Source organism: Podarcis bocagei, assembly GCF_964188305.1.
Source record: "Podarcis bocagei genome assembly, chromosome: 7".
Classification (NCBI taxonomy): domain Eukaryota; kingdom Metazoa; phylum Chordata; class Lepidosauria; order Squamata; family Lacertidae; genus Podarcis; species Podarcis bocagei.
Window position 1 is genome coordinate 82,936,769 of NC_138132.1, and position 12,137 is coordinate 82,948,905.

At 45.3% G+C, this 12,137-nt stretch overlaps 1 protein-coding gene across 1 annotated transcript; it reads right to left on the minus strand.

The window, feature by feature from the left end:
* Nucleotides 1-571: 571 nt before the first annotated feature.
* LOC308592029 (natriuretic peptides A-like) lies at nucleotides 572-7,665 on the minus strand. Its single transcript, XM_081203293.1, has 3 exons — nucleotides 7,474-7,665; nucleotides 3,503-3,832; nucleotides 572-1,461 (listed from the first exon to the last, which is right to left on the minus strand). Exons 1-3 carry the CDS (start codon nucleotides 7,567-7,569, stop codon nucleotides 1,456-1,458), a joined length of 432 nt encoding a protein of 143 aa, XP_081059419.1. The 5' UTR covers nucleotides 7,570-7,665; the 3' UTR covers nucleotides 572-1,455.
* Between the last annotated feature and the right edge of the window lie 4,472 nt (nucleotides 7,666-12,137).

Below are 12,137 nucleotides of genomic sequence, written 5' to 3' on the forward strand. Positions count from 1 at the left end.
GAAGTCAGTGGGCAGCCAGCTGCCTCTGGGAAGTTTGCAGGCCAAGAACAAAGGCAACTCTTTTTCAAGCCATTGGTTCCCAGCACTTGATATTCAGTGGTACACTGCCTCTAATATTGGGTCTCTAATTATAAAACAGGGATGAGGTCCCCTTTTCAAGTTGAGGACCAGATTTCTTTCTTGGCAGCCTGCTGAGGGCCACATGCCAGGGACAGGTGGGCTTGGGGTGAAAGTAGACGGAGCAACAAATGTAAATTTTACCATGTGTACAGCAGGCTGCTTTCTATACTCTTCATCCTCCATTCAGGCAAGCAAGAGGCATGATCACCATTTAAGGACACATTGCAGCCCAGCAGAAACACAAAGCAGGGTCTGTAAGGGGCGTGGCCTGAATAGAATGGGGTGTGGCCTATTTGGAGAGGGGTGTGGCTTGGGGAGGAGAATTCCAAGGACCAGGTGAAATCTCAGGAAGAGGAGTCTCCTATCACTCCCAACCCTGAGGTCTTTTTACCTGCAGTCGCCAGAGAACACAAGTATATACAGGCAAGTAATAATACAAGGGTTGCGTGGATTTTGTCACTGCAAATGCACCATTTAATGCAGCGGTTAAAACAGCAAACAGGCAGGAAATGTGCCTGGAATATTGGGCAGGGGGCGTCCTTTATGAAAAATCAGCCATGGCAGCTGTTGCAAGAGGCTCTTGAGAAAATAACGGGCATAGGCTCCCTGCCTGAAACCCTAGAGAGCTGCTGCAAGTCCGTGCAGGCAATACTGAGCAAAATGGACCATTGGCACAGCTCCTATATTCTCTGCTGGGGGGAAGCAGTTTGGCATGTGACACAAGGAGAAGGAAGGCTCAGATGTTTCCACACCTACAAGCTTTTCTCAACCTTGGGATCTCAGATGTTGTTGGGCCACAGTGAGCATTAGCCCTGACCATTAACCATCCTGGCTAGTGGGAACTGGCATCCCAACATCTTCCGGCGAGCCACTGCCAAGTTGTGGGAAATCCTGTGTGGGAACAAGGCAGTTCCGGGGCTTGAGAGACCAGGCAAAAAGTGTGGTCCCTTTCCATGGTGCTGAATCCCTTTTATATCCCTGAACAGAGCAAGGGCGTCCAAGTTGCCGCTTTTGATCGCATGCGTTTGAGGAAATGAAGCCAATTCGTGTTACAAAGCAGGGGGAACGTCCAATTTCCCTCCCTCCCAGTCCTGAGAGCTTGCAGTGGGCTTACAAGTAGAACCTCATCGCCTTCCATCCTCATGATGATCTCTGGGAACTAAGTCATGGTGAAAGTGAGAAAATGCCGGTGAATTGTCCGCATGCCAAGGAAGTTGTGCATTCTTTGATAGGAGTAGTCGGGAGTGCCTTAATCAGGTGCCATCGGAGCAGGGGAAGGCTGGGGAGTTGGTTGTCGTCGAAGACAGAAGATGGAGACGGTGGTTTGCATCAGCTTCAGTTCTGCGAGAAGGGAGAGAGAATAAAAGAGCAACTTTTATTACAAAGCCAACTAGGAGCGACAGCACCGTGTTGAAGCCGAGTTGTCTGTTACCATGGGGTGTGGCAGGGGTGGGGATAAGCCCTGGAGTTGGGAGAGTTTATAAGTTAAGACAGGAAAAGAAATAAATTGATGGGCAGGAAAGCATCATGAAATGATAGACTGGGATAATCTTTTCTACCCTCCCTCAAAACTGCCTTTTGACAGTTATCTTGCAAAGCACTCCAGGATCCGACTCCTTTTTGCTATTTTAAAGCTGTCTGGCTTTTCCCCATTATTGTCTATACCATTATTGACTCTACCACTTATTATTATTATTATTATTATTATTATTATTATTATTATTATTATTATTATTATTATTATACCTCGGGTTACATACGCTTCAGGTTACAGACTCCGCTAACCCAGAAATATTACCTCGGGTTAAGAACTTTGCTTCAGGATGAGAACAGAAATCGTGCTCTGGCGGCGCAGCGGCAGTGGGAGGCCCCATTAGCTAAAGTGGTGCTTCAGGTTAAGAACAGTTTCAGGTTAAGAACAGACCCCTGGAACGAATTAAGTACTTAACCTGAGGTACCACAGTATTATTATTATTATTATTATTATTATTATTATTATTATTATTATTATTATTTATTTATTATTATTATTATTATTACTACTACCCAGCCACTCTGGGCAGCTTCCAGCAAAATATTAAAATACAATATCTGTCCCCAATGGCATCTCCAGCCAGAAAGACACTCTGCCTGAAATCTCAGAATGCTGCTGCCAGCCTGTGTAGGCAACATTGCACTAGATTGACCAATGGGCCGACTCGATGTCAGGTACCTTCCTGTATTCCTAATCCCTTACCCGGTTCCTGTTACAACCAAGTCCGGTCGAGGTCCCTGTCCTGTCCAGCTTCTGGCCGAAGCAGTTTTTTTAAAAAATTGCTTTTTATTAAATTTTTCACAAACAAAAATAAAACAAAATAAAACAATCTTTTACAGTCATCATTTTATGTCATCTTATTTACACTGCATATATTCACGCCCAGACTTCCTTCCTTCCCGCTTCGGTTTTCTTAAAATATATCTTCTCTTGTAGATTCTTATTCACCTTCCATACACATCACAGGATTTATATCAACCCTGCTGTAGTCTTTAAACTTCTACAGTTAGATCTTATATATGCCACAAATTTACCCCACTCTTCTTCAAACTTTGTCCCTTTTTGGCCTCGAATTCTGTAGGTCATTTCAGCTAATTCTGTATACTCAAAAAATTTAGCCTGCCATTCCATTATTGTTGGGGTCTCCTGTAATTTCCATTTTTGTGCTACCAGTATTCTAGCTGCTGCAGGAGCATATTGGAATAATTTATGGTCCTCCTTCTTAACTTCCTCCCCTATGATCCCTAATAGAAAAGCTTCCGTTTTTTTCGGGAATGTATACTTAAAAAGTTTCTTCAGTTCATTGTATATTAAATCCTTTTTTTTTTTCATCTTTTCACACTCCCACCACATGTGGTAGAGATCCCCATCTTTTACTTTACATTTCCAACAGGCTTTATTGCTCAATTTATACATTTTGGCCAATTTAACCGGGGTGATATACCACAGGTACATCATTTTCCCTAAATTTCTCTTGAGGTGGAGCATGCTGTAAATTTCATACCTATGTTCCATAATTTAACCCATTAGCCGTATTCAATATTATGGGCTGACTCAATATCAGGCACTTTCCTGTGTTCCCTTACTGTGTAAATCATGTTGGATAACTAATAAACAAGTGAATAGCTATTGCAAAGTGCTCCCCCAATACACAACGGGCTTTAGCTCAGCGCTAGATCACCTGCACTGCATGCAGAATGTCACAAGTTCAGTCCCCAATGGCCTCTCCAGCCAGAAAGACACTCTGCCTGAAATCTCAGAATGCTGCTGCCAGCCTGTGTAGACAACATTGCGCTAGATCGACCAATGGGCTGACTCGATGTCAGGCACCTTCCTGTGTTTCCTTACCCGGTTCCTGTTACAGCCAAGTCCGGTCGAGGTCCCTATCCTGTCCAGCCTCTGGCCGAAGCAGCTTGAGGACCTTTGCAGGCTCCGGGGAGAGTTGAAAAGGGCTCTCAGTTTGTTCCTTGCAGCCGCCGGCTCTCTTGCCTCTGGCTGCTCCCAGCTGCTGGCACCAAAGGCACCTTCGCCCTGAGGCCTTGCGTATTCGTTGTCCCAGGTGGCAGAAGCCTGGGAAACATCTCTGGCTGTTTCGTCGTTCGGTTCGTTCAATCCTTGACCGAGCTCCAACTCCTTTCCTCCAGATTCAAGTCTGTCTTCCAGGAGCTCCAGAAGGGCCTGGGAAACAGGAGTGGGGAGGGGAAGAGAACAAGAACCATAGAATTGGAAGGGATCATGAGGGTCATCTGTGGGACGCGGGTGGCGCTGTGGGTTAAACCACAGAGCCTAGGGCTGGCCGATCAGAAGGTTGGCGGTTCAAATCCCCGCCACGGGGTGAGCTCCCGTTGCTCAGTCCCTGCTCCTGCCAACCTGGCAGTTCGAAAGCACGTCAAAGTGCAAGTAGATAAATAGGTACCGCTCCAGCGGGAAGGTAAACGGCATTTCCGTGCGCTGCTCTGGTTGGCCAGAAGTGGCTTAGTCATGCTGGCCACATGACCCGGGAGCTTTACTCCCTCGGCCAGTAAAGCGAGATGAGCGCCACAACCCCAGAGTCGGCCACGACTGGACCTAATAGTCAGGGGTCCCTTTACCTTTACTATGAGGGTCGTCTAGCTCAGCCCCACTGCAATGCCGGAATCTTTTTGCCCCATGTGGGACTCGAACCCACAACCCTAAGATGAAGTGTCTCACACTCTACCGACTGAACGATTGCAAAAACAAACAAGCAGAAGTTAGACTCCTGTAGAGCAGACACAGAGTACCTGCTTTGCATGCAGAAGGTTCCAGGCTCAACTCCCCGATGGCATCTTCCGGTAGGGCTGGGAAAGATTTTCTGCCTGAATCCCTGGAGAGCCGCTGCCAGCCAGGGCAGACAATACTGAGAGGGTGAACCCAAGGGTCTGACTCCACTTTAGGCAATTTAAAAATCTTTCCTATGTTCTTGTGTTAGATCTGTCTTAATTTGCGGCTGATCTGGTAAAATTTGAAAAAACCAATAAAAACGATTTGGCCCACAAAACGGAAAGAAATACATTTACTTTACAGTAACTGAATAATTGAACTTTGCTTTTTTATAATTTTTATTAAATTTTCTGTTTTACAATTTAAGATACTCATTTTACATCCTTAAGAGATCAATGACTTCCCTTCTTCTCTTTCCATGGTTCATTTTACATATCACAAATCCCTGCATATTTTACAAAAATCTATACCATTCAGTATTCCATTACTGCATCCATCAAAACTTAATTACACTGTTGAATTCTTATTTATTTATTTATTCGTTTATTTATTTATTTACCGCCCTATACCCGGGGGTCTCAGGGTGGTTCACAAAATAATGCTTAATGCTGCCAGCATTTTCAGCTGTACACAATTATTTCCCATATATTCAATAAGCGTTTTCTTTAAACATATGTTCTTCTTGTCCTGTTATTCTACATGTAAAATCTGCAAGCTGCGCATATCAGTTTAAGTTGCCATTCTTCTTTAGTTGGGACCTCGCTCGTTTTCCTTTTTGGGGCTCACAAAACACGAGCCGCAGTAGTAGCCTACATAAATAAGCTTTTTTGACACCTGGGAATTTCAGTCCGAATTTATTAAGTCCAATGCACTAAATAATTGAACTTTTCAATGCACTGGAGTTATTAAATTATTTTCTGTGCTCTTTGAAGTTAAAGTATCCCCTTGATAATTTCTAACTGGTGGGGAATCGAACCTGGAGCCTTCCACACACAAAGCAGGTATGGCTCTTACCTTAACACACAGGAACCTAGGAAGCTAAAAAAGGTAAAGGGGCCCCGGACCATTAGGTCCAGTCATGGCCGACTCTGGGGTTGCGGCGCTCATCTCGCTTTATTGGCCGAGGGAGCCGGCGTACAGCTTCCGGGTCATGTGGCCAGCATGACTAAGCCGCTTCTGGCGAACCAGAGCAGCACATGGAAACGCCGTTTACCTTCCCGCCGGAGCGGTACCTATTTATCTACTTGCACTTTGACGTGCTTTCGAACTGCTAGGTTGGCAGGAGCAGAGACCGAGCAATGGGAGCTCACCCCGTTGTGGGGATTTGAACCGCTGACCTTCTGATTGGCAAGCCCAAGAGGCTCTGTGGTTTAACCTACAGCGCCACCCGCATCCCTGCAACCTAGGAAGCTACCTTCTACCAAATCAGACCCTTGGTTCATCTAGCTCAATCCTGTCTACACTGACTGGCAGTAGCTCTCCATTGCTTCAGAGGGGTGACATTCCCATTCTTACCTGGAGATGCCAGAGAATGAATCATTCTGCAATGATTCAAGGGTAGAATAATCTAGTTCATTGAGGTATTGGTTGCTTTATATCCCATCTGTCCTCCAAAGAGCTCAAGGAGGCACGTACGGTTTTCCTGCTCCCTGTATTGTCCTCACAACAGCCCTGATAGTAGGCCAGGCTGAGAGCTGGTGATGTGGTCCAAGGTCGCCCAGTGAACTTCATGTGGCTGGGTGAACTCTGGTCTCCCAAGTCCTAGCTTGGCACTCTGAACTGCTGGACTGCGCTGGGTTGCAGCCAACGAAGTTTTACCGTGAATAGACCCTCTGAAATTAATGGTCTTAAGACGTTGGACTGGTTATGTTGTGCGGATGCCTGATTGTCGTCTTCCAAAGCAACTGCTCTATTCCGAACTTAAAAACGGAAAGCGTAATGCTTGTGGCCAGCAAAAGAGGTTTAAAGACCCTCTCAAGGCAAATCTAAAATAATGTAGGATAAACACTGACAATTGGGGAACACTGGCCTGCAAACGCGCCAATGGGAGAACAGCCTTGACCAAAGATGTCATGGGCTTTGAAGACACTCAAACTCAGGACACAAGGGAGAAACGTGCTAAGAGGAAGGCACGCTTGGCAAACCCTCACCGTGATCAACTCCCACCCAGAAACCTATGTCTTCACTGTGGAAGGAAGTGTGGATCCAGAATTGGCCTCCACAGTCACTTACAGACTCATTGTTAAAACCGTGTTTATGGAAGACAATCTTACTCGGCTACGAGGGATCGCCAAAGAAGAAGTAGCTGTTATTAAGATTCAAAATAATTATAATGATATTCCACACACACAGGTCTCAAGGTGATGTTCCGAATGCAATAAAAGCAGTTTAGAAACAGCACGGAAAGTAAGGGCAGATAAATTTAAAAACAACACTAAACGGATACCAAATCATTCAGCTGTGGAAGCCCACAGGAACAAAGATGGCTTCAGCTGTTTCTGGGAAGTGCAGAAAATTGTGAGTGCCTGTCGTATACTAAACGGGATGCTATTCCATAATAGAACAGGGGCAGCCACACCAAAAGCCCTGCTCTCAGTTACTGTGGAGCCGGCTCCTGAGATCCATGGAGTGTGCAGGAGAAGTCAGCCCTGCCCATTAACTTTGAGGGGGTCTACTCTGAGTAGCACTAGCATAGGACACAATCCTTCAGCTCTGTTGTCCGAACCAACCCAAAATTAGAGCCCTGCTAGTCTTCTTCAAACCTCTCCATTCTTAAGGAAATCAGCCCTGAGTGCTCACTGGAAGGACAGATCCTGAAGCTGAGGCTCCAACACTTTGGCCACCTCATGAGAAGAGATGACTCCCTGGAAAAGACCCTGATGTTGGGAAAGATAGAGGGCACAAGGAGAAGGGGACGACAGAGGACGAGATGGTTGGACAGTGTTCTCGAAGCTACCAGCATAAGTTTGACCAGGAGGCAGTCGAAGACAGAAGTGCCTGGCGTGCTCTGGTCCATGGGGTCACGAAGAGTTGGACACGACTAAACGACTCAGCAACAACAGTCTTCTTCCTCTTACCTTGAGGTCCGCTAGCTCTGAACCGTGGGAAGCTCTGCCTTCGAGTTGACCGCCAATGAAGAACAGGACAAGGAGGAAAGGAATTGCTAATCCCATGGTGTTGGGGTTGGACTAGATGACTCTTGAAGCCCCTTCCAACTCTACGATGGCCACTGATCTCCCTCTCTTCTTCCTTTCTCGGTGCAAACCCTGACGCTCTCCCCATCCTTATATCCCTGCAGGACCAGGAAATGTTAATGGCCAAAGAATGAACCCCACCACATTCCGTCACCCGCACTTGATAAGGGATCTGAGATACGTGGAGGCAGGAGAAGATTCCCTTTTAAAGTGATCTGTGTTGGCCTGACGGGAAGAACTTCTCAGCTCTCATGAAGAGCAACTGGCCAGTTCTCCCTTGTGACACCACATTCCTGTTGACTCAACTGGAGAGGCTTCACACTTCCAAGGTGTGAAAGAAGCTCCAAAGCTTCCTCTCTTAGTTTATCTCTCCCGGGGAAGCGGCTTCCGCAAGCCGACTGGGAGATTCCAGCAGTGGAAGGAAATGGGACAAAGAACTAGCTGGCTGGTAAACACATAAGAAGATAACAGGAGCCCTGAAGGACCAGGCCAGTGGACCATCTAATCCAGGGGTCAGCAAACGTTTTCAGCAGGGGGTTGGTCCACTGTCCCTCAGACCTTGTGGGGGCCCGGACTATAATTTTTTAAAAAATAATGAACAAATTCCTATGCCCCACAAATAACCCAGAGATGCCTTTTAAATAAAAGGACACATTCTACTCATGTAAAAGCACGCTGATTCCCGAACCGTCCGTGGGCCGAATTGAGAAGGTGATTGGGCTGGATCCGACCCCTGGGCCTTAGTTTTCCTACTCATGATCTAGTCCATCATTCTGGGGGAGACTTGCAAGCAGGATTCGAACCCAAGAGCCCTCTCCCCCTGAAAATGATATATCAATGGTATCTAACATGGAGTAAACTGGCAAAAATGTATAAAACGGAATCAAATACCATATTTTCCCATGTATAAGATGCCTCCATGTATAATACGACCCCTATTTTTTGCCCAAAGTTGTTGAGCGTTTTTTTTTGGGGGGGAAAGCTTTTTTTGGGGGGGGGTCACCAATGCAAATTGCTTTACAGCCTGCCCACCACTGCAAATTGCACACATCACCGCAACCAAAAAGCCCATGTTCTTGCATTCCAGGAGTAGATGAGTAGATGATCCTTTGGTTTCCTTCCAACTCTACAATTTTATGATTCTATGTTTTTAACCCTTTTCCTTGGTTAAAATGGTTTTATGTTGGAAGTGTATTTCAAAATGCGCTGAGCCTAATACCCCTGGGATTGTGATGCTTTGAGATTTAATCTACTAGATCCAGCCAATGGCCCACCTCGTCCAGCATCATCTTCTTACAGTGGCTGGACAGTTGCCTGTGGGAGCTACAGGGTGGGCAATTTCAAAAGTCTATATAAGAGCTTGCACACCAATGTTTGGGGTTCCTTCTCCCTCCTGCGTGTGGTGAGTGGGGACCCTGTTGCAACAGTTGAATAAAGATCAGGCTTACTAGCTGCTTTGCTTCTCAATATTCTCTGGTTGGCCTCTGTTATTTTCTCCTATCAATAGGGAACCCACTTAAGGACTCTATAGGGGCTCTTAGATACCCCACAAGGGATAAAGGAACAGTTTTTATAACACAGGCTAACAGGCTAGCTAGGGGACGCGAGTGGTGCTGTGGGTTAAACCACAGAGCTTAGGACTTGCTGATCAGAAGGTCAGCGGTTCGAATCCCCACGACGGGGTGAGTTCCCGTTGCTCGGTCCCTGCTCCTGCCAACCTAGCAGTTCGAAAGCACGTCAAAGTGCAAGTAGATAAATAGGTACCGCTCCGGCGGGAAGGTTATCGGCATTTCCCTGCGCTGCTCTGGTTTGCCAGAAGCGGCTTAGTCATGCTGGCCACATGACCCGGAAGCTGAACGCCTGCTCCCTCAGCCAGTAAAACGAGATGAGCGCCGCAACCCCAGAGTCGGCCACAACTGGACCTAACGGTCAGGGGTCGCTTTACCTTTACCTTTAACAGGCTAGCTAGCTGTAAATCAAATGGTTTGGGGCATAGTTTCTGAGAAGCTCGTGCACAGAATGATTGGCTGCAGGGTCGTGCAAACTGAGGCTACCTATGGCGTTCATTCCACCAGTTCTTGAGGGCTTCCAAGTGGCAGGCTGAGGAGCTTGCTGGGTATATATATATTGCTTGCTGTTAATCTTCTCACTCGCTTGTGTTTTGTGTTACTTCTGAATCTCATTTGAAAAGAACCACCTTGCATTTGGCAAGACAACTAACCTGACCCAAAGTCTCTCGGATGTACCATATATATCTGAAGGAGCATCTTCACCCACATCGTTCAGCCCAGACACTGAGGTCCAGCACCGAGGGCCTTCTGGCGGTTCCCTCGCTGCGAGAAGCCAAGTTACAGGGAACCAGGCAGAGGGTCTTCTCGGTATTGGCACCCGCCCTGTGGAATGCCCTCCCACCAGATGTCAAAGAGAAAAATAACTACCGAACTTTTAGGAGACATCTGAAGGCAGCCCTGTTTAGGGAAGCTTGATTCATTACTGTATTTTAATATTTTGTTGGAAGCTGCCCAGAGTGGCTGGGGAAGCCCAGCCAGATGGGCGGGGTATGTATGTATGTATGTATGTATGTATGTATGTATAAATAAATAAATAAATAATAATGCTTTTTTGTACTTCTCTTGTTTTTATTGCATTGTAACAAAAGCTGGGTGCCTGCTTCTCTCTCGGCTGAGTTGTGGCAAGGACCCATGGGTTTCCTGGCATTCACCCAGGGTCTGTGTTCCTTTGGAGAATTGAGACACGGCGGACACTGTCGTAGAATTAAGAAATATGGGGTTTTTCTTTTTTTCTTTTCTTTTTTTGAATAAATCTTTATTGGTTTAAAATACAAACATACAAGCATACAACCAAGGTAAATATTACCAAGTTAAATACAGAAAGAAAGAAATAAAAGAAAAGAAAAGAAAGAAAAAATTGAAGCAGTCAAGAAAATGATTAAAAAAAGAAAAAAAGACCAAAGATTTATACAACATTATATCAATCAAATATATTTATTTATTTTTGCAAAAAACTTCCAATCTTTCTCGTTATACTTTTTCTGTTGTCATGGTATTATCACGTAGTTTTGTTTTATATCCTTTTTCTTACATTCCACTATAAAGTTTATTTCAGTTATCTATTATTCGCAAGTATCGTTCCAATTCTGCTAAGATGGTATCATTTTTGCAATACAGTCTTATATATTCCTTAAATATTTTCCATTCTCCGTATGTTTTCTGGTTTAAAATATGGTTTTCCCCCATCTCTTTGCTCCTTCAGTCTGCTGAGTCCATGGACCTCACTCAGGAGGTTATGGGTTCTCCTTCCTTGGAGGTTTTTAAGCAGTGGTTGAATGGCCATCCGTCATGGACCAGATGACCCACAGGACCCCTTCCACCTCTTCAGTTGTATGATTCTATGTGTAAAAAGAGCAGCCTTCAGAAATTCTGCACATTGGGATACTCTGTGAATTCCAGGTTCTCCGTTACTCCGTTATACCAATCCAGTCTGGTACAGTGGCTAGAGCATTGGGCCTGCGTTCAAATCCTCCACTCACTGGCCATGAAACTCACTGTGCTGACCTTGGGCCAGTCACTGCCTCTCAGCCCAACCTACCTCACAGGGTTGTTGTGGGGGAATGAATGTATGAGACCATGTGCTCCTTAGAGGAAAAGGTAGAATATAAGTTCTAATCACAACAATAATCTTAGATCCAGTCCTCCACATCTCTAAATCAATCTGCCATTTATTTATTTTTTGAAGTTTCATTTAATTTTATTAAAATGCATATTAATGGTGTGGTGTATTTTTTTAAATAGACTTGTAGTTTCTAACTTATTCTAACACATCTCAGGTCCCTTTCCTCCTCTCCTTTGGTATCACACACCTGTTTTCGGAGACGAGTCTGTTCTAAGCTTGATTTTTGTGTTTTAGTAAAAATCTATTTGTGTTTTTTTTAATAATCCTTGTGAAAATCAGTTGATGTGAATTTCCGTTAAGAGATACAAGTTGTTTTTGTAAAGCAGTTCTCTCTAAAATAATGCATTCTCATGTGCTACTTTCACCAAAACATATGCATTTTTATGCACAGTTTAAAGGTAAAGGTAAAGGTACCCCTGCCCGTACGGGCCAGTCGTGTCAGATTCTGGGGTTGTGTGCTCATCTCGCTCTAGAGGCTGTGAGCCAGTGCCATCCGAAGACACAATGCTTATGGCGAGATGAATTCTCCAGCCTTTGGACTAGTAAAATTCATGCCAAACTCCTGAGCTATGGAATCTCTCCCTCAGATTCCCTAAAACTAGACCAAATCACTGCTCAAAGACTGATCCGTCAAAGACTGGATGACATCGACTTACAGCAAAATTATATGCTGGGGGGAGGTGTCTGTTCGCCCCAGAACATTGGTATCACTTTAACTTATTGCGTTCCATCATACCTCTCCTCCCTTTCGACTGTTGCCCATAGACTGGCCTTCACCAAAGCGAGGTTCAACGTTTTCCCCTCCAATGTCCTGAGACATAGATTCTCAAAGGGCCAAGACCCCGCCACGTGCG